Here is a 20,496-nt window from a genome sequence, read left to right as displayed (position 1 = left end):
TGTCTTCATATGTTTGTTGGCTGCTTGAATATCCTCCTTGGTGAAGTGTCTATTCATGTCTTCTGCCCATTTTTTAATTGGATTGTTTGTCTTTTTGCTATTGTGTGTAAATTTTTACTGTGTTTTTCTAAAAGTGACCAACAGGACTTTTTAAAGATTAAAAATAACATTTATCTCAGTATAAATAAACACTTACCCATTTAGTTCTTAAAAATTTAGGAAACAGAATTAAGCAAAATTAACTAAACTAACACAATCAACACACCTGGGTAAACTTCCCATTCAGACATTTTCTATATATATATATACCAAAAACCAAACTCACTGCCGTCGGATCCAACTCGTAGCGACCCCTCCTTGGGTTTCTGAGGCAGTATTATTACGGAAATAGATCACCCAATCTTCCTTCCAAGGGGTGGCTGGTGGGTTTGAACTGCCAGCCTCCTGGTTAGCAGTCAAATGCCTTAGGCACTATGGTACCAGAGCTCCCTCTGTGTGTGTGTTATACACACACACACACATAATGGGATAATGAGGTAATACTGCACTCTAATTTTATTGCCTAATAATACATAATTTATTTCTATAGCATTAAAAGGAGCCCTCATGCACAGTAGTTAAAATGATCTCCTGCTAACTGAAGGACTGGTTCAAACCCACCAGGCAGTTCATGGGAGAAAGATGAGGCTGTTTGCTTCCATAAAGATTACAGCTTTGGAACGATTAGGTATGTTGATATGTGCCCATAACCATGTATAGGGATGGCAGACAATGTTTCCACAAGTGTATCTGTATGTTCTATAAGAATTTCCAGGTATATAGTAGAGCTGACAATGGACAAGATTGTAGTCATTTCTTGGCCACAGCCAGCTCCCTGGAAAGAATGAGTAGTTGGACCTCTGGGCTCGGGACCATGGTCACAGGGGACATCAAGCTCAATTGGCATAACATACTACACAAAAACATTGTTCCACATCCTACTTTGGTGAGTAGCAACTGGGATCTTAAAAGCTTGCAAGCGGCCATCTAGGTGTAATGATGGGTCTCTCCCTATCCAGAGCAAAGAAGAATGAAGAAAACAAAAGATGCATGGAAACCATTAGTCCAAGGGACTGATACACCATGTGATCCTCAGCCTATATGACTATGAGACCAGAAGAACTAGATGGTGCCCAACTACCACTGTCAACCACTTGGTGGTGGATCTATGTAGGAGATCCTGGATAGAGTGGGAGAACTATATGGAACAAAACTCAAACTCATTAAAAAAAAAAAAAGAGGGACCAGGTTTGCTGGTCTGATAGAGACTGGTGTAACCACTGAGCCTATGGTCCCTACCTGCCCTTCAGGTCTGGAATTGAACCCATTCCTGTGGCTTTCAGCCAAATAAAAGACAGCCATATGAGCTGAACATTTACATTAGGTGGATACACTCCTTGGAGAGATCAATCATGGGAGAATAGAAGGGCTGTGTATATGCACAGGGATACAGCTCGGGGGGCGGGGCAGGAGTGCACAGGAGGGAAGGACACAGAGACTAGGTAACTATTGGGAGGAAGTGGGAGGAGAGTTGTTGCATTGTAAGAAATTACAGTTGATGTCGTGAGACAAAATGTATGTGAGCTGCTGTATGGAAAGTTAATTTGCTCTGTTAACTTTCACCTGAATGACAACAAAAATTGAAAAAAAAAAAAAAAAAAAGACTATTCTTTTTTAATGGCCGCATAGTGAGTTATTATCTGATTGCATAAAAATTTATTTAAGCAATCCCTTACTCTATCCTACCCTCTAAGTTCATTCTAATTTTTCTTTACTATAACCCATGCTGTGAAAATATCTTTATGGGATTATGGGAATATTCTATATCTTGAATAAGGGTTATCACTTGCTGTTAAGTCAATTCAAACTAATAGCAACCCTATAGTGTAGAGTAGAACTGCCCTATAGGGTTTCCAAGGCAAATCACAGGTTTTCCAAGGTAATCATTCCAGAAGCAGATTGATATATTTTACTCCCACGGACTGGCTGTAGGTAGGATCTTTCAGTTAGTGGCTGAGTACTTAGCCACTGTGCCACCAGAACTACTTGAGTAAGAGTTATGCAAGTGTAAATATATGTCAAAACTCATCAAATTCTACATAAGATCTGTGCATTTCACTGTATGCAAAGTCTGTCTCATTAAAAAAGAACAAAAATAAACCATGCTATGATGAATATCCTTATACTTAAATCTTTTTGTAAATTAAGATTATTTCCTAGGGATAAATTTCTTGAACTGAGATTGCTAGATCAAAGGGTATGTATGTTTTTATAACTCTATTACTCATTTATTTGTACATTCAACACATATTTACTGAGCAAATACTTAGGACAAGACATTGCCAAACTGCCTTCTAGAGTAATTCTCTCAACAGCAGATCTCTTAACTTGTGCCAATACTGGATTTCCTAATTTTAAAAAAATTTTCCCTCTTCGACTAGAATTTTCCAAATGATATCCATTATTTCAACTTATGCTTTAAAAAAATTATTAGTAACAGTAAGATAACTTTCTATACACTTATTGATCATTTGTATTTCTTCCTTTCTCTACTATTGCTACTTCTCTTTATTATGTTCTTATTCCTGTTCAGTCATTGATATTCATCCTTTACATACCAACTTGAAAATTAAAATTAAACCTAAATATCAAATAATAACTTTTTTTTTACATTTCAAATATCTTTCCAAGGTTTTTCATCTGTCTTTAAAGTCCTTATAGAAATTTTGATAATTTACATTTATATTTTTTTGTATAGTCGTCAAATTTGTCAGGGTTTTTTTTGTTTTGTTTTTATGGCTTTTGTCTTTGGTATTATACTTAAAACATCCTTTTTCACCCCAACGTAACTTAAACATTCAATGTATTTATTTTCTAGCACCCACTTTTCAGGATGAGAGTTGCTAATTCAAGTAGCTGGCCTGAGACACTGCAATGCACATTAGTAGGCTCCTACCTTAGTGAGCAATCCCTTCACAACTGGTTTGCCTTCAGGTTGCAGAAAAAGTGGGTTGGCAGCTTGTATTCGAAGAACATTCTGTAACACTTTAATCCATTCCTCCAGTATATTGGGAGAATCTGCAGTCAGATAGTATGTGTGCTTTTCAGTGGTCAACTAGAATAGATGAGAAAGGGATAGGAAAGGAAATTCTGAAGACTTAGGGTTATAAGCATTTCCTTGTTCATTCTTCAAATATCATTAGTTACCACAGAACAAACATGCCAAACCCTGAATCCCAGCTTCTAAATATGACTCCATAATAATTTAGATTATTTTAACCACTCCATGAAAATTAAAATAATTAAGTTTTTCACTTAAAAACTCACTGCCATCGAGTTGATTCCAACTCATGGAGAACCTATAGGACAGAGTAGAATTGCCCCATAAGCTGATAAATCTTTACGGAAGCAGACTGTCTCATCTTTTTCTTGTGGAGCAGCTGGTGGATTTGAATCGATGACCTTTTTGTTAGCAGCTAAATGCCTTAACCACTGCGCCACTAGAGCTTCTTCTTCTTCTTTTTTTTTTTTACCTTCACTAAAGTCTAGTTAAAATTTTTGGTAGTACTAAGCTTTTGAGTCATGATTTTTTATCTTGCCTATTCATCACATTTTTCCTTTTCTCCCTTTAAAGTGCTACAGACTCCTGGTTATTGAAATGAAGAGCAGAATGATTAGAGACCATAATAAAATAACGTATTTTTTAGCAACTAAGGCTGGCGGTTCAAACCCACCAGCCACTCCTCGGAAGGAAGGTTGGGCAATCCTACTTCCGTAGTGATACTGCCTCTGAAACCCAAGGAGGGGTCGCTATGAGTCGGGCCGACTCCACGGCACATAACAAAAACAACAAAGAGTTATTTAGGAGCTCTGGTAGCATAGTGCCTAAGGCACTTGACTGCTAACCAGAAGGCTGGAGGTTCAAACCCACCACCCACTCCTTGGAAGGAAGGTTGGGCAATCTACTTCCATAGTGATATGGCATCAGAAACCCAAGGAGGGGTCACCATGAGTCAGGTCTGACTCGATGGCACATAACAACAACAACAACAAAAACAAAGAGTTACTTATTATAGAAGTGAATAAGTCAATTCTAAATAAAATCAAACTTTACATATAAGAAGAGAAATACTTGAAACTATCATGTGATCAAACATTGTTGTTGTTGTTGTTGTTATGTGCCGTCGAGTCAGCCCTGACTCATAGCGACCCCTCCTTGGGTTTCCGAGGCAGTATCACTACGGAAGTAGGATTGCCCAACCTTCCTTCCGAGGAGTGGCTGGTGGGTTTGGATCAAACATTAGGTACTCTCAATTTCTTGGTTCCAAATTGACCACACTGCAAACTTTCCAAATATTTCAGAAGCTTACAAATGATTCTTCTCTGCTTTTCTCCAAGACACAACTTTTCCTGTGTGAGACCACACGTTTGTACTAATGCCCTCCAGGTAATTATTCTTTAACTAGGAGCCATTAGTGCCGGGAACTCCAGGACGTTCCCCACGCCTCAGGGCTTTACCTCACAGAGTCCTAAAACCCCCTCCCCTCCTTTTCTACCCCGTAGTAACAACCAATCAGTAAATATCAGAAAAAAACTCGAAATTCCTAGAAACGGCAGTTTGCGGCCTCGGCCACAGAACAGAGCCAATCGACTAGAGACAACGCGCAATTCGAAAAATGACAACCAATCCTGTAATTTTCTGATTGAAACTTCCTCGTTCCTACTCCATCCCCGATAAAAGACCCCCTTCCCCTTGGTTCGGGGACCTCAATCCTAAACCGCTGTGTAGGTGACGACTGGGGGTCCAAGCTCGAGCTTGAATAAACAACCCCTATGCTCTGGTAGCATAGTGGCTAAGACATTTGCCTGCTAACCAGAGGGCTGGCGGTTCAAACCCACCAGCCACTCTTCGGAAGGAAGGTTGGGCAATCCTACTTCCGTAGTGATACTGCCTCGGAAACCCAAGGAGGGGTCGCTATGAGTCGGGGCCGACTCGACGGCACATAACAACAACAACAACAACATGCTTTTGCAGTGGAATCGGCTCCTTGGTGGTTTTTGGGGATTCAAGAACTGGGCACAACACCTGATTCTCTTTTTTTTAAGTTTTGAGCAGTTCTTGTTTCAGCCTCCAAAGAAGCAAGGTAAGAAAATAATGATTATTGATGGTATTTCAGAAATTGTCTGAATTTAAACCACATATACCAGCTAATCTCACCAGCCTGTGCTCTGCACTGAACAAGTTTCTGGCAAGACTGGGTAAAATGAGCAGCAATCTCTACGGTGTGACTTGGGAACTATGACAGCCCCTCTGCTCAGCAATATCTTTCCCACTTAGGTATCACAGCATTTGGAGTTTATGTAAGAACTGCCATTTTACAGTTCTATTGCAAAATGCAAACATTTCTGCATTTAATGTTACATTACATCACTAACATCTAATTGGAATTAATTTACAGATAACCCTTCCTCTAAAACAGCTTGTCGGTTTGGGAGCTGAGAACACCTAGAAAATTAAATATGGGAAAAGAAACATGTACAAGGAGAAGAGTAAAGGAAGAGCAGTGGGGAATTACTCAACATGAATTTAGCTTGTATCATGGCTTATCTAAGAAACCCTGTGGTTTCACACATTGGTGAGGCACCAATCTGAGCCATGTGAATCAAGTACCATGGATGCACCCAATCTCCTCTCCATTAGCTTGGCTAGTTGAGAGTTGCATTTAGTATGCTTCCAAAAGAAACAAATATAAGTTAAAAACGAAATAAATACCTGAACTGTTTGCTTGTTATCTCCCCTTAAAATACTGCAGGATACACTGAGTTCAATATGGCCCTGGGGTTTTCTAATCACATCACTCTGTATGAAAGAAAGAAAACTATATGTAAAATGATTATCTGTAAAAATAATAAAAAGAAATGCTTTGTATTATGAATTGCATTACAGGTGTGAAAATCAGTCAAGAGTTTGATTTATAATTTGAGGGATGCAGTTTTAAGGACTGAGCACTTTATACTCACCGGAGATTTGTAGTAAAGTAATTCATCACCTTTAAGAACAAACCACCTCCGTTTCCAAGTCTTGACTTTACCACTCATTTTTAATAAATAACCAGATTTTTCCAGAGGTTCCTAATTTAAGATTAAAAAAAAAAAAATAAGCTTCCATTTGAAGGCTCAAAGTAATTGATTCATTTATGTGTAAAACAAAGAAAAGAAAAACTTGATTCAGTGTTTACATTTTTCCCATTATCGCTGGAAGACAAGCATGTTTTAGGGAGCTTCTGCTCTGGCTGTGAATACTCTGTGTCTGTGGAGTAAGCATCTGGGGGAATTGCATAGTCACTTTCAGAAGCCACAGAAGAGAGAGACACACCTGAAAGAATAAGGACATAAATCAGATCAATATTAAATACTGGAGTGGACCAGATGTTGGATGTTAGTTCTCCTAAGGAATACAACTATTCCTAAATCATGAGTTTTCCTTGACTAGCTTTATTCTCATGTCTTTCACAGTGAAGACAGAAAACAGAACTAAGGGGTAGGGACAGCCATGCAAATCTCCAAAAAAGTTAAAGGAAAAGAAATAATATAAAGATTTTGGTATAATTACAACCACAACTACTTTTAAATATATATACATAAGCAATTGTCTACTAACATAGCTTTTACTAAGAATTAAAAATATGTGTATTTACATATTGACATACATAAAACAAATGTCGAACCTTAACTTAATTTATTAACATTTAGGCAATCACATTTCAAACCATGTAATTTTGATAATCACTTTTGATGTAACTTCACATCAAAAAGAAACTCCAGAGAAAATAATTTCAGTAGTATTTTTCATATTTCCAACAAAACACTAATTAGTTTACTGGTTTTTAAAAGCTCTCATAAAAGAGAAGCAATAAGACTTAAAGATATAAATGGGCTATTTCATTTGCCAGCAGCTATAAAGTAAAATTCAATGGGACATTTTCACAATAATTCACTTCTTTTTATAAAAAACTACTTGCAAGTTTCAAGTCATATTTGGAAGATCATTAAATAAATCTGGAGATAAAATTATTTTTTAAAGCAGTTTTGCACTTGATTTTGAATATACTGAATAAAATCAAGAACTCCATTAAAGTATCCAGCAATTTTTAAAAGTGTTTATTAACATTTAAAGGACATATTAGGGCAATGACAGTATAGCATTCTGAACTACCCGTCTGTCAGTTTGTTATACTTAGTGGCTTGGGTGTTGGTGTGCTGCTGGAAGCTATGCTATGGTATTCCAATACCAGTATGGTCACCCATGGTGGGCAGGTTTCAACAGATCTTCCAGACTAAGACAGACTAGGAAGAAAGGCCTGGAGAGCTACTTCAGAAATGAAAATCTTATGGATCACAACAGAACATTGCCCAACTCACTTGCTAAGTACATGTCATCAGGAGGGATCAATGATAGAGGAAGAAAGAAATCATGCTTAGTGAAGCAGGGGCCAACCAGGCATGGGAGACCCTCAGTGAGATGGACTGATCTTGTAGCTACAATGGACTTGAACATACCAGCAATCCTGAGGATGACACAGGACTGGGTAATGTTTTGTTCTGTAATATGTAAGGTCAGAGTTGACTTCAGCTCTCTATCTATCTGTCTAAGATTTTACTCACCCCGTTTCATGGCTCTGGGGCTGCCTGGCCCATTCCTGCTGCGTGTGTCTGACTCAGACGTCCGGGAGCTAGATCTGGAGCTGTCTTCCTCCTCTGAACCAGAAGAGTCATCTAGGAATGGACTGCTGCTAATTTGGGTCGCCTTCTAAAGAAAAGTTGAACAGCCTCTCTGTATTCATCTCTAAAGTTACCTCTCTCTTTAGATAGAGAATGTTTTACAGGAAGAAGTCATAGGAGAATTTTTTTTTTTAAAAGAATACAAGAATATATTTTGCCACTATCAAAGTCATGTTGTTAAACTTCCAATTCTAATTAGCAATTAATGATAAAAGATCCCTGAAGACCTAAAGCCAGAATAGCTGGCAATTCTTATTTTAATTAGTTACTTCAAGCAAGTAAGGTACTGACCTTGGCAATGGCACAAAGATCTAGTTCTAGCATCAGGAGTTTTTATTACATCATTAATAATATATTTCCTTTAAACAATTAATAGTCATGGGAGGGAAATCATATAAGACACATCAAAAACTGACTTAGATCTCTAATACTGTTAAGAATAAATATCTTCTCCAGACCATTCCATTTCTTCTGCTTTTACAATATATTAGTGTGAACTTCTAAAACTTTCTATAAAAGGAGAGGCTGTGTAAAAGGTCAAGAATGGAATCTGGAGCTTAAATAAACAGTTGTCTTGATTCATTATGAAGAAAACCACATGTTTAACAGTAACTGTAATGAGTTACCCCCTTCAAAGTTGTATATACTGGGGTTGTCATATTCTTGTATATCAGAGATGTATAAAGTCCTGATGCTGTATAGGAAAGTGCTGTAATAGAATCTGAAATAGAAAAAGAAAAACATTTTTTTAGTCCTCTAACTAGCACATTGGCCTTTTTCTTATGCATATGAATTAGCAAAACTTCCAATTAAAAAGATAGTGGATTAACACAGATGGTTATCCACTTGACACTCTACTTCATGAATTACTCCATTTCTAAGTTTAATTATATACTCTCTCAAAAGGTTCATTTTTTTCTCATGTATGCTAGTCTCCTCAACTAGTCTGTAAGCTTTTGAAAGCAGGAATCACAATTTTTATTTCTTTGGCATCTCTATCCACATTTAGCTAAGACTAGGCAGAACTGAGTATAAACATCTATTTACTGACTGATACAAGTGAGTAATATTCTATATAAAGATACTCTCTGGTTTTTCATACCCTTATTATTGATATGGTGTCAAAATATCTTCATTCTTAAGGTTTTATCAGGTAAGTCTCATGTTGAAAAGGTTAGAATATAATTTCCTGAATGGCAAGGGCAGAAGACAGCTGAAAATGAATAGACCATCAACAGCTACTTCTAATAGAATGCAAAATGGTACAACCATTGTGGAAAACAGTCTGCTGGTTCCTTAAAAAACAAACAAACAGAGGTAGACCTGCCATATGACCCAGCAATTCTACTCCTAGGTATATATGCTAAGGATCCAATAGAAGGGACGTGAACGGACATATGCATACCTATGTTCACTGAAGCACTGTTTATAATAGCAAAAGGATAGAAACAACCCAATTGCCCATCAACAGATAAATGGACAATAAAAAGGTTGTACATATACAAAATGGACTACTACTCAGTGATAAAGAAAAACAAGTTCACAAAACTATCTTATAATGTGGATGAACCTGGAGGACATTATGTTGAGCAAAAAAACTCAAATATTGTATGTTCTCACTTTTATGAAATGACATGAATAGGTAAATATACAGAAACTAATGTTCATTAGTGGTTATGAGGGAGTGATGGAGAAGAAGTACCCTTTAGGTAGTATTCACTTTTTCTTTATACAGTAAAACCTGTGACAGTCAGAACCTGTGTAAGACAGAAACCTATCAGAGAAGGAAAATTCAAATATTTTCCACTAATAAGAAAGCAATAGAAAAGCGGCAAGACTGTACTCTGTCAAAGGTGGAAAACCTACAAGATCCAGAAAAACAAGGCAGTCCTGTCAAGTTTCGGCTTTCACTGGTTTCACTGTAAAAATGGAAATGGTGACACCAAATATGGGTGAAGTTTGCAGAGCATCACTGATGTAACTGATGTCAATAAGCTGTACATAGGGAAAAGAGATGAATGGGAAAATGCTAAGTTGTGTATGATTTTAAAACAATAACAACAACCTAAAGGGGGGGCACTACAGATGCCATTACTAATTAGACATAACCCATCACTTCATGGGATTAGTTCTCTTGTCTGAGGGGCTGACGGCTGTGGTCTTCTGGGACAATCAAGTCAATTGGCATAATATAGTTTGTAAAGTTCATGTTCTACCTCTAGACACTGTTGAGTAGTGTCTGGGATCTTATACGCTTACGAGTGGCCATCTTAGATACAACTATTGGTCTTGATCTGGAGCAAAAGAGAAAGAAGGAAACTCAAGAATCAGTGAAAGAATGGGACTACAGGACTAATTATCTACATGAATCACTGCCTCCTTTACCTTAACACTGGGAGAACTAGACAGTATCTATCACTGATGATCTGGAATACAATGAAAGAATCCTGTAAAAAGCGAGGAAAATATGGAACAGAACTTCAGATTCTTAAAGAATTAAGATTTACTAGACTTAATGAGGTTGGAGGAGTCCCCACATCTATGGCCCCAAGTTGCTATTCAATCCCGGAACTGAAACTATTCCCTGAAGTCACCTTTAAACTAAATAACAAGGAGTAAAGATTATCACCCTTGATTATCACAATTACTTATGTAAGACCAAAGTGTCCATAGCTATTTTAAAGCACAGATAAGAAGGTTGGATGGCAGAGAGATTAAGTAAATGAAAGTGAAACAACTAGAACAGACACAAAGAGAATGCCGACAATGTGAAGAATCTGACCAATGTCATTGATGATTATGACCAGAAACTTTGGAATGAGAGAGGGTTTTGCTGTGTATATTTTCATCAAGAATGAAATTAAATTTTTTAAAAAAGGTGAAATGAAAAAAAATAGTTACTTCTAATATATGGATTAGAGGAAGGGTAGGAAGGGGGCTGGTAGAAGGAACCACAGAAAATTTTTCCTTTTTATTCCAGACAATTCTGTGTTGATTGGTTTTATATTTTTTCTATTGGGCATGTGTTGCTCTTATGAAATTTTTGAAGAAATAAAACAAAGAGGTGAAAATGTATTTATACTCTGGAAAAAAGGACATAGAGACCAATGTCTATATAATTTTAAACAGTGCAATTCTACAGTTTCTTTCCTTCCACCTCTTTCAGGTAAAAACATGAGTTATACTTTACATAAGAGTTGAACATGTATGTGCCCCTATACCAAGTAAGATGAATTTTAATTTTAAAATACAAATCAGCAAGATTATATATACAAAATCACTTACTTTTATTAGCATTCTCCATATTGAAGGCTTCAGACATTCGAATACCTGATTTGGCGACAGCATAAATTCTGCTTTCCTAGAAAAAGATATGAACAGGGTATGTAAAACAAAGAAATGATTACTGTCAATACATATGTTTTTCATTTGTTCTTCATTCAGTATTCACTAGAATACAGCATTATTATAAGCTTGTCACCAATTCCAATTCAAATAGCCATTGTGAATAGCACTGCAGATTTTTTTCCCATTCATTACTCATTCCATTACTTATCTTTCCAAATTTTTATTTGGTATTTTAAATTCTTTTGAAAAGATGAGAAAAAAGAAAAATTGTAAGAAAAATACTAACAATCACTGACTACATATAAACATTGCCTTTAATATCTACCCATCTATAACATGATTAAAGAAAAAAGAAAGAAAAACTTGAAGTCAGAAATCATGTATCATCTCCTTATTTCAATCAAGGAGCCTGGCGGCTTAGTAGTAAAGCTCACTGCTGCTAACCAAAGATGGTCTGTTCAAACCCACCAGCCTCTCCATGGGAGGAAGATGAGGCAGTCTGCTTCAGTAAAGATTTACAACCTTAGAAACCCTGTGAGGCAGTTCTACTCTGTCCTATATGGTTGCTATGAGTCAAAATCAACTTAATGGCAAGGGATTTGGAGTTACACTTCAATGAATGTTTCCTTCCAATAGGGGAAACAAACAAACAAATCAACCTGAGGTCAATATAATAACTGCAAGGTAATTTATAATATTGCCTTCTTCCCAAAACTGGAAATTTATAATTTTGCTTTCTCTTCGCCTTCGAAAGATCTCTGACGGAGGTCTCTGAAATAGGTCCTGGAAAGGCTATTAACCTTGTTCCCTATGAGTACAGGGATCCTTTGTAGCTCCTAATGCATAGATCACCATGCCCTGGATTTTGTAATGTGTCTAAGCTGGACACAATGCACTGGACCAGGACCCAGTGTGCAAGCTAACACAGTCTCCTTCAGGGTAGTCCATAGCCCATGAGGTAACTGGCACGAGAGCTCTACCAGGGATACACTAGATTAAAGAATGGCTGACTAGACAAGTCAGATGCAATCTCTTTGAGAGTGTGACTGAGATACACAGAGAGACAGACAGCAGAGTAGGCAGAACAGAAAAACAGTAAGTGAGTGAGGGAGAGTAGTTAGTAACAGTAGGAGGCACTTGCTGACATGAAAGGATAAGACGAAATACTAGGGCAGGGGTGATATGTTATCACCTGTTCCTAAGGAGCTAACTGCCAGAGGTGCTGTGGAACCATCAGATGTGTTGTCCCACCACTAGAGAGACTGGTATATTTAGAATGATATTCTAGGGGTTCTGGTAGTGTAGTGCCTAAGGCACTTGACTGCTAACCAGAAGGCTGGAGGTTCAAACCTACCAGCCACTCCTCGGAAGGAAGGTTGGGCAATCTACTTTCATAGTGAAACCACCTCGGAAACCCAAGGAGGGGTCACTATGAGTCAGGTCGGACTCGATGCACACAACAACAACAAACAACAACAAAGCCTTAAAATAAACTCTTACTGAAGTAACTAAAACACATCTCTTTTCCTTGAAACCTTGTAATGTTTAACAAACTCAGAAATAAAACCTTTAACTATGCTAATCTACCAGACCCACCAAACCAAACCCACTGCCATCAAGTAGACTCCAACTTACAGTGACCATATAGGACAGAGTAGAACTGCCCCATAAGGTTTTTAAGGCTGTAAATCAGAAGTAGACAGCCTCATCTTCCTCCCACAGAGCGGCTGGTGGAGTTTAAGCAATATTTCGGTTAGCTGCTGAATACTTTAGCTACTGCACCACCAGAGCTCCTTAGTCTATCAGAAGACTTTTGAAAAACTATACTACTTTTTCAGCCTGTATAACTTTAGAAGAGGAGGCAAGGGAAGAGCAAAGAAAGCAGTAAAATGGTTTGCCAAATAAAATGATTTTGAGAGCTCTGGTGGTGTAGTGCCTAAGGCACTTGACTGCTAACCAGAAGGTTGGCGGTTCAAACCCACTAGCCACTCCTTGGAAGGAAGATAGGGCAATCTACTTCTGTAGAGATATTGCCTTGGATATACAAGGAGGGGTTGCTATGAGTTGGAGACGACTCAACAGCACATAACAACAACAACGACAACCTCTGAATGAGAGCTCTAGTGGCATAGTGCCTAACCCATTTGATTGCTAACCATCAGGCTGCCAGTTCAAACCCACCACCACTCCTTGGAAGGAAGATTGGGCAATCTACTTCTATAGAGATACTGCCTCGGAAACCCAAGGAGGGTTTGCTGTGAGTTGGAATCGACTCGATGGCAGTGAGTTTGGTTTGGTTTTGGTTTAACCTCTGAAAATCCCAACATAATAAAAGAGACAAAATGTCAACTCCTCACTGCCTAAGAAGTAACATAATTAGTATTCCAGAGATTTGTCTGCCAATAATGCCTACTTTTTTGTAGCAATCAGAATTAAGTGATAAAGTACAGACAGCTTCTTATGAACATTGAAATGGAATGTTCCCTTGAAAGCAGATAAAAACAGATACCTCTCAAGATCTGAATTTATACCAGGAAAATATGGCTGCCTGAATTTAGGAGGAGGTTAAAATTATTTCAGTCTCATGAAAATGTAATAGAATATGACTGAAAAAAAAAATCTTGCAACCCAGCTATTTCTCTGAATGCCAAAGGTTAAGTTATATCAATATGTGAAGAAAGGCTTAAATCTACCAAACAGGTAATTTCATTTTGTTTCAAATATTGGAAGATTTTTTAAAATCTAGCCATGTAGATATTCCTAAGAAGAATCACACAAGTGATAGGTTAGTTACTTTATTAATGGTCACTGTTCTATGAAGGAAGCTTCAATATATACTAGATACATAGGAAGATGCTTTTAGTTAACGTAATACATTGTTAAACTCATAAAGAGTAAAATTAAATTTTTCTTAAAGTCAAACAAGTTCAAAAGTTCAAAACCTAATGACCAGTGAGAGTTAAGTGTCCTGGTCCAAATGCATCCAAAAGTTTTTCTTAAGGGGGAAGCCTTGCCCCACCTCCCTCCCCCTAAACACACACACAGTACTTTCTTCCATGTGGAGGGAACAGCAATAATGGAACACTCCTGAGAGCTCTCCCTATATTTACTTTCTTCTTCCCAAAGGAGTGGCTTCATGTGATTGGTGAGCTTGGAAGGAGAAACTAGGTGCGCAGAGCTCAGATCCTCCTTCTCTTCTTTCACTTCAGAAATGGCTGCTTGTAAAAAATATGTATCTCTAGGTTGTAAGTTTTAGAGGGGCAGACCCTCACCTTAGGAGGCCTGTGGTGGTCCAGTGCTGCCTGGGACTGAGTGAATAAAGCCAGCTAACTGTGAGCACCAGTATTGGGAAGCCCATTTGCCTACCAATTCCTAAAATCCATTTTATCAGTAATATAGGTACCATTTTGATCTCCCATCTGTCTTATCCTTTGTCTTATTTCTCAACTGATCCAGAACTCAGTGGGGAAGAAAAGTGCTATTAATTGGACCTCCTGGGTTCTCTAACAACCATAAATTTGGAAAGCATATTCTGAAAACTGGCAACTATCACAACAAAGCAAAATTTGAAAAAGAATAGGAAAAGAAGTAAAGTAAAACCTGAAAATGAGTGTCAAGAAAAAACTGTGTATGTGTTACATAAAGCCATATAATTACCCAAGAGGGGAACCGGTGCAGGGGAGGAGTTGGAGGCTGGATGCACACTGCCTTCTTTGCCAAGTCACAGGTTTCCGGGTCGTCTGAACATGGGGATTCCAGAGAGTCATAGGAAAATAATCCATCATCGCAACTAGTATCCATATTCTCTAAAACTTCTGTACTGTCACCATCAACCAGATCAAGGTCTGTTTCCTGAGGTCTCAGTGGTCGTATCATGCTTATAGCATTTCTGTTGGTACCAAACATCCTATCTGAACTTAATTGTGGCTGGCTTAAGTGCCTTTTGGCTAGTGCAACACTTATACTGAAAACATTAGGAATTCTTAATTTTGGGGGTGGCAAGTTTGATGAAGGAATTAATTGTATCCCTTTTCCAGGTAATAAGTTAGGATGCTTTGGAGTCAAAGCTGGGGTCAAAATAGGGCTTGGGGTGTTGGCCTCACTCGATGAAGAGGAATAATCCAGTCTCTGAGACTGAAATTTCTTATTTAGTTCATCTGAGGAACTATCGTGCTCCTTTTTACTTGACTCAGGATTCCCCTTTCTGAGGGAATTATTCTGAGCCTTCCACTGTGCCTCCTGTTGCCAAGAATACAGCTTCTTGTGTTCTGGTATCTTTATGCCAAAAGTTTCTTCCTCAAATATAGAACTGCTGTCATCAGATGCCGTCAAATATGTTTCACTTCCTATCCTGCTACACTGGACCCCTTCCTCTGATGTGTGACTAGAAAGGGTAGATGTGCACCTGGACTTGGATCTTCCTTTGCCCCCCTCTTCCTCATCAGAACTCCAGTCACTCACTGGAGGCCTGGAATTCTGGGACATGCCACCATCCATTGCAAAGCTTGTTCTTGCATTCCGAGTCTGTTCTGAGCCACAAGGTGCTTGATGCAAGGTTCTCTGACCTCTGTTTTCTTGAACTTGGTTACTGACAGACTTTTCTGGAATTTCCATTTCTAGAAAAGCATACATCAATTGGCAAGTTGCCTTTAATAATACAATCTGTAAATTTAGCTTTATACAACTACATTTTAGAAAGTGGAAATTTTTAATGAATTAGGTTAGTTTACATAATCCTTTGTTAGTTTCATGTCACCTTAGAACACAAGTTTGAAACCATAAGCTTTATATAAAACATGGATCTCTAGCACTCAATAGAATAGTATCAAAATAGATTGCTTTTTTACAGAGAAGTATGTTGGAAAAGAAAACTGACAACAACCTAAGGAGAGAGAATAAAAGAAGCAAAATGTGAAGTAGGGCAACTCTATCAAAGCAAGCAGCCAACCCCTCAAAAAAAGAATGCCATGAATTCTATTGTAGAGGCAAAACAATGACAACCCTCTTTCAACTAAATTTAAAAATTAATAATCTTCTTTCAATTAAATTTTAAAAATATAGTAAGCTCAATGCTGCAGTTAAAAAACAAATTTTCTGCCCAAATCTCAATACACAAAACATACCACCTAGAAACATAAACAAGTAACAATTTTACTTCTTTTAGTTTAATAATAACTACAAAATTTGTTTTTATAATAACACTTAAAATGTCATCAGATATGGTAGTTTTTTTTTTTTTTTTTTTTTTTTTAAATAGCTAATAAATATGAAGGAGGTCTGGTAGCCAAGTGCCTAAGGCACTTGACTGCTAACCAGAAGGAAGGTTGGTGGTTCAAATCCACCAGCCACTCCTTGGAAGGAAGGTTAGGCAAATTTACTTCTGTAGTGACACCACCTTGGAAACCCAAGGAAGGGTCACTATGAGTCAGGTCCAACTCGACAGCACATAACAACAACAATAGATACAAACTACTGGGTTAACAGTGAGCTAAAACTTTACATTGAAGAGTAGAAAAGAAACAGTGAATGCTTTCTGAACCTTGTAAGGGCTGAGTCTGTCAGTGAGTTAGGTCAAGCATGTGTCAACCAACCAGAAATTCATTGGTATTAGAATTTTCAGCTACTTACCCATGTAAATCAGGGTATTCTGTATTCTATGTAATGAAAATAAATTAAATGTAGAGGCTGATAATGACTCTGTAGTTAAAATTTATTACCTTAACTTCAAATAAGATGTCCATCAAAAATATTTTTGTGTACTATAAAAGTATATATTGCTGAATTGATACATGGGTGGATAGATGACGGGTGGACAAGCTGAACTACTAAGTAAGTCTGTGCAGGGGGGGAGTGTGCCCAGGACAATGTATAGGTTTGGCAGATAATGCTTCTACAAGTGTATTTGTATGTTCTGTAAGAATTCCCAGGGGTATAGTAGAGCTGACAAGGGACAAGATTGTAGTCACTTCTTGGCCACAGCCATCTACCCAGAGGGAGCAAATAGTTGGATCTGTGGGCTTGGGACCATAGTCACAGGGGACATCAAGCTCAATTGGCGCATAACATACTACACAAAACCTGTTCCACCTCCTACTTTGGTGAGTAGTGACTGGGATTTTAAAAGCTTGCAAGCAGCCATCTAGATGCAATGATGGGTCTCTCCTCATCCAGAGCAAATAAAAATGAAAAAACCAAAGATGCATGGGAGCAATTAGTCCAAGGGACTGGTACACCATGTGATCCTCAGCCTATACAAGTATGAGACCAGAAGAACTAGATGGTTCCCAGCTACCACTGTCAACCACTTGGAGGGGCATCTATGTAGGAGATGCTGGAAAGAGTGGAAGAACATGTGGAACAAAACTCAAAATCATTAAAAAAAAAAAGAGGTGGGACCAGGTTTACTGGTCTGATAGAGCCTGATGGAACCTCTGAGATTATGGCCCCTATCTGCCCTTCAGGAATTGAACCTTCTCCTATGGCTGCCAGCCAAACAAAAGGCAGGTATATGAGCTGAATATTTATATTAAGTAGATACATTCCTTGGAGAAATCAATCATGGGAGAATAGAAGGCTTGTGTCTGCACAGGGAGGCAGCTCGTGGGGCAGGAGTGCATGAGAGGGAAGGATACAAGGAAGAGGTAACTATGGGGAGGAAGTGAGAGGGGAACTGTTGCATTGTGGAAAATTGTAGTCAATGTCATGAGACAAAGTGTATGTGAGCTGATGTAGTATGGAAAATGAATTTGCTCTGTAAATTTTCACTCAAATCACAAATTTTTTTTTTACAAAAGTAAAAAAAAAAAAAAAAGAAAAAAGAAACAGTGAAATCATGATAATATAGGTATGACCTTAATAATTAAGGAAACAGAGTCTGAACAAATAAATGCTAAAATTTTCTTTCACTGGCAGTTTGTTAAATTTGTAAGTAAGCAAGAGCTTCTATAGAGGTAACCTTTACTGAAGATGACACATGATAGACTGATTGTTAGAATATAGGGAGGATATTAAAATGACATATCGAAAAAGAAAAAAAAATGAAAATTATGGTATGAAAGCAAACAGCAAAAGGGCCTTCTGTTGTAAAAACATTATGTAGTTTTCAGAATTTCATAACCAAGCATAGAGTACAGCCTTTGTATGGCTATAATTTTTCTCTTCTGGAAGAACGAAGCTGGAACTGAAAGTAGAGATATAATGGTAAATTCAAATTTCTCTAAAATACGTGGGAAAAGTCATACCAAAGAGACAGCACTACAAGTGACAAAGCCAGCAGCTGTATACTCAAATACAGTTGAGAGGGACATTACGAGTAAAAGAACGTGGAGGACATTATGCTGAGTGAAATTAGTCAATTACAAAAGGACAAATATTGTATGAGACCACTGTCACAAAAAGCTAAGAAAAGGTTTTCACACAAAAAGAAACATTCTTTTTTGGCTACCAGGGGTAGGAGGGGAAGAGGGTAAATCACTAACTGGAGGATAAAAACACCAAACCAAACTTAATGCCGTTGAGTCGGATTCAACTCATAGCCATCCCTCCTTGGGTTTCTGAGGCGGTATCACTATGGAAGTGATACCCAATCTTCCTTCCGAGGAGTGGCTGGTAGGTTTGAACCAGCAGCCTTTAGGTTAGCAGTCAAATGCCTTAGGCACTAGGGTAGACACATTAACTTGTGAGAAGGGGAAGGCAATATACAATGAGCAAAAAATGATAAAAATAAAACTAAAAGAAGAGCAGAAACCTGCATACAGGTCCAAGATTAAACATCTAGGCAAATATTTCCTTCTTTACGGGAATAATGGGAAAGCCAAAGCACATATATTTACTAACTAAGAAAGGTACTAAACATTACCTTGCTGTTCATTTTCTTTGTGTTTGCTATGTCATATTTAAATTCATGTCTAATATTAAATTCCTTTTTACATTTTATATTAAAAATGACTAGAAATTCATAATTCTGATCTCAAATTCAGCTCAAACAAGTACCTTGAAGGTAGGACTGTAAACTTCTGATTATAAATATCACTGCTACCTACTGCAGGAAAAAGCATGAAGACGAGACAAATCCATTTCTCCTTGCCTCATTGGCAAGGACACACAGAAAACACAAAAGAACTAGATACACAAAGTTAAATGCTGTATTGTTCTTTAGAAATATCCTCATAAAACAGTAAGCTATCAAGGAAAAAAAAAAAAAAAAGGAAAATCAAGCTTCATTTGGATTAATCCTAGCAAATGATTTTTCCTTTAAAATAATTTCACAGTAAATTGCTATAGTTCCTAAGTACCTTGTATGTCTTTTCCTTCAGTGAACTCAAGTTCTTTAGATGATATCTTGCTCCCGTCTTCAGCTCTTACTACTTGAGGAGGACTCCTTCCTCGGGATGAAAAACACCCAAAGGTCAAACTGCTTAGGCGCTGGCCTTCTGAAAGCTTTGGTATGGAGACAGTAGATGACTTCTTCCCATGAACCTCTGCTAGATCATTAATCAAATCAGATTCAATGCAATTCCAGTCAAAATCTCTGTAAGCTTTAAGTTGTTTTTTTTTTTTTTTTGTAGAAATCAATGAGCTGTTTCTAAGAGTTATACAAAAAGGAAAGGGCCTAGAATAACCAAAATAACTTAGAAAAAGAACAAAAGAATACATGAAAAGATACTCAACATCATCAGCCATTAAAACAAAAAAAAAACTAAACCCACTGCTGTCGAGTCAGATCCTACTCACAGTGACCTCTCCTTGGGTTTCCGAGGCGGTATCACTACAGCAGTTGATTGCCCAACCTTCCTTCCAAGGAGTGGCTGGTGGTTTTGAACCACCAGCCTTCTGGTTAGCAGTCACATGCCTTAGGTACTACACCACCAGAGCTCCTCATTAGCCATTAGGCAAATGCAAATAAAAACTACAATTGATACGAATACATACTCACCACCACGGCCATTGCCATGAGTTGATTTTGACTCATGGCGACCCCATGTGTGTCACAGTGGAACTGTGCTCCGTAGGGTTTCAGTGGCTGATTTTTCAGAAGTAAATCACCAGCCTTTTCTTCAGATGTGCCTCTAAGTGGACTTGAACTACCAATCTCTTGATTAACAGTCAAGCACTTAAGCCATACAGGGATTCCATATACCAATGACAACAGCAAAAATTGAAAAACAAACTGACCATACCGCAATACAAACAACAAATATGAACCCCTTTGTAAATACAATACTGAGTTGTTAATGAAAGCAAACATGGGTATAGGGATGGATAGATGGGTGAACAAGCTAAACAATTATGTATGTCTAAATGGAGAGTGTATCCAAGATCATATAC

At 37.8% G+C, this 20,496-nt stretch overlaps 1 protein-coding gene across 1 annotated transcript in view; it reads right to left on the bottom strand.

The window, feature by feature from the left end:
• PLEKHH2 (pleckstrin homology, MyTH4 and FERM domain containing H2) overlaps positions 1–20,496 on the bottom strand; it is a 287,878-nt gene that overhangs the window by 169,210 nt on the left and 98,172 nt on the right. Inside the window, exons 6-14 of the mRNA XM_007944379.1 lie at positions 19,464–19,649; positions 14,827–15,785; positions 11,107–11,182; positions 8,448–8,542; positions 7,705–7,849; positions 6,279–6,415; positions 6,061–6,171; positions 5,813–5,899; positions 2,996–3,154 (exon numbers count right to left, since the gene is read on the bottom strand). Of these exons, the coding sequence (XP_007942570.1) occupies positions 2,996–3,154; positions 5,813–5,899; positions 6,061–6,171; positions 6,279–6,415; positions 7,705–7,849; positions 8,448–8,542; positions 11,107–11,182; positions 14,827–15,785; positions 19,464–19,649 (1,955 nt within the window). The remainder of the gene's footprint in view (positions 1–2,995; positions 3,155–5,812; positions 5,900–6,060; positions 6,172–6,278; positions 6,416–7,704; positions 7,850–8,447; positions 8,543–11,106; positions 11,183–14,826; positions 15,786–19,463; positions 19,650–20,496) is intronic.

Source organism: Orycteropus afer, unplaced genomic scaffold (genome assembly GCF_000298275.1).
Source record: "Orycteropus afer afer isolate SDZICR_OR568_19922 unplaced genomic scaffold, OryAfe1.0 scaffold00124, whole genome shotgun sequence".
In the NCBI taxonomy this organism is placed as follows: domain Eukaryota; kingdom Metazoa; phylum Chordata; class Mammalia; order Tubulidentata; family Orycteropodidae; genus Orycteropus; species Orycteropus afer.
Note: the sequence above shows the minus strand (reverse complement) of the source record. Positions and strands in the feature narration are given on the sequence as shown.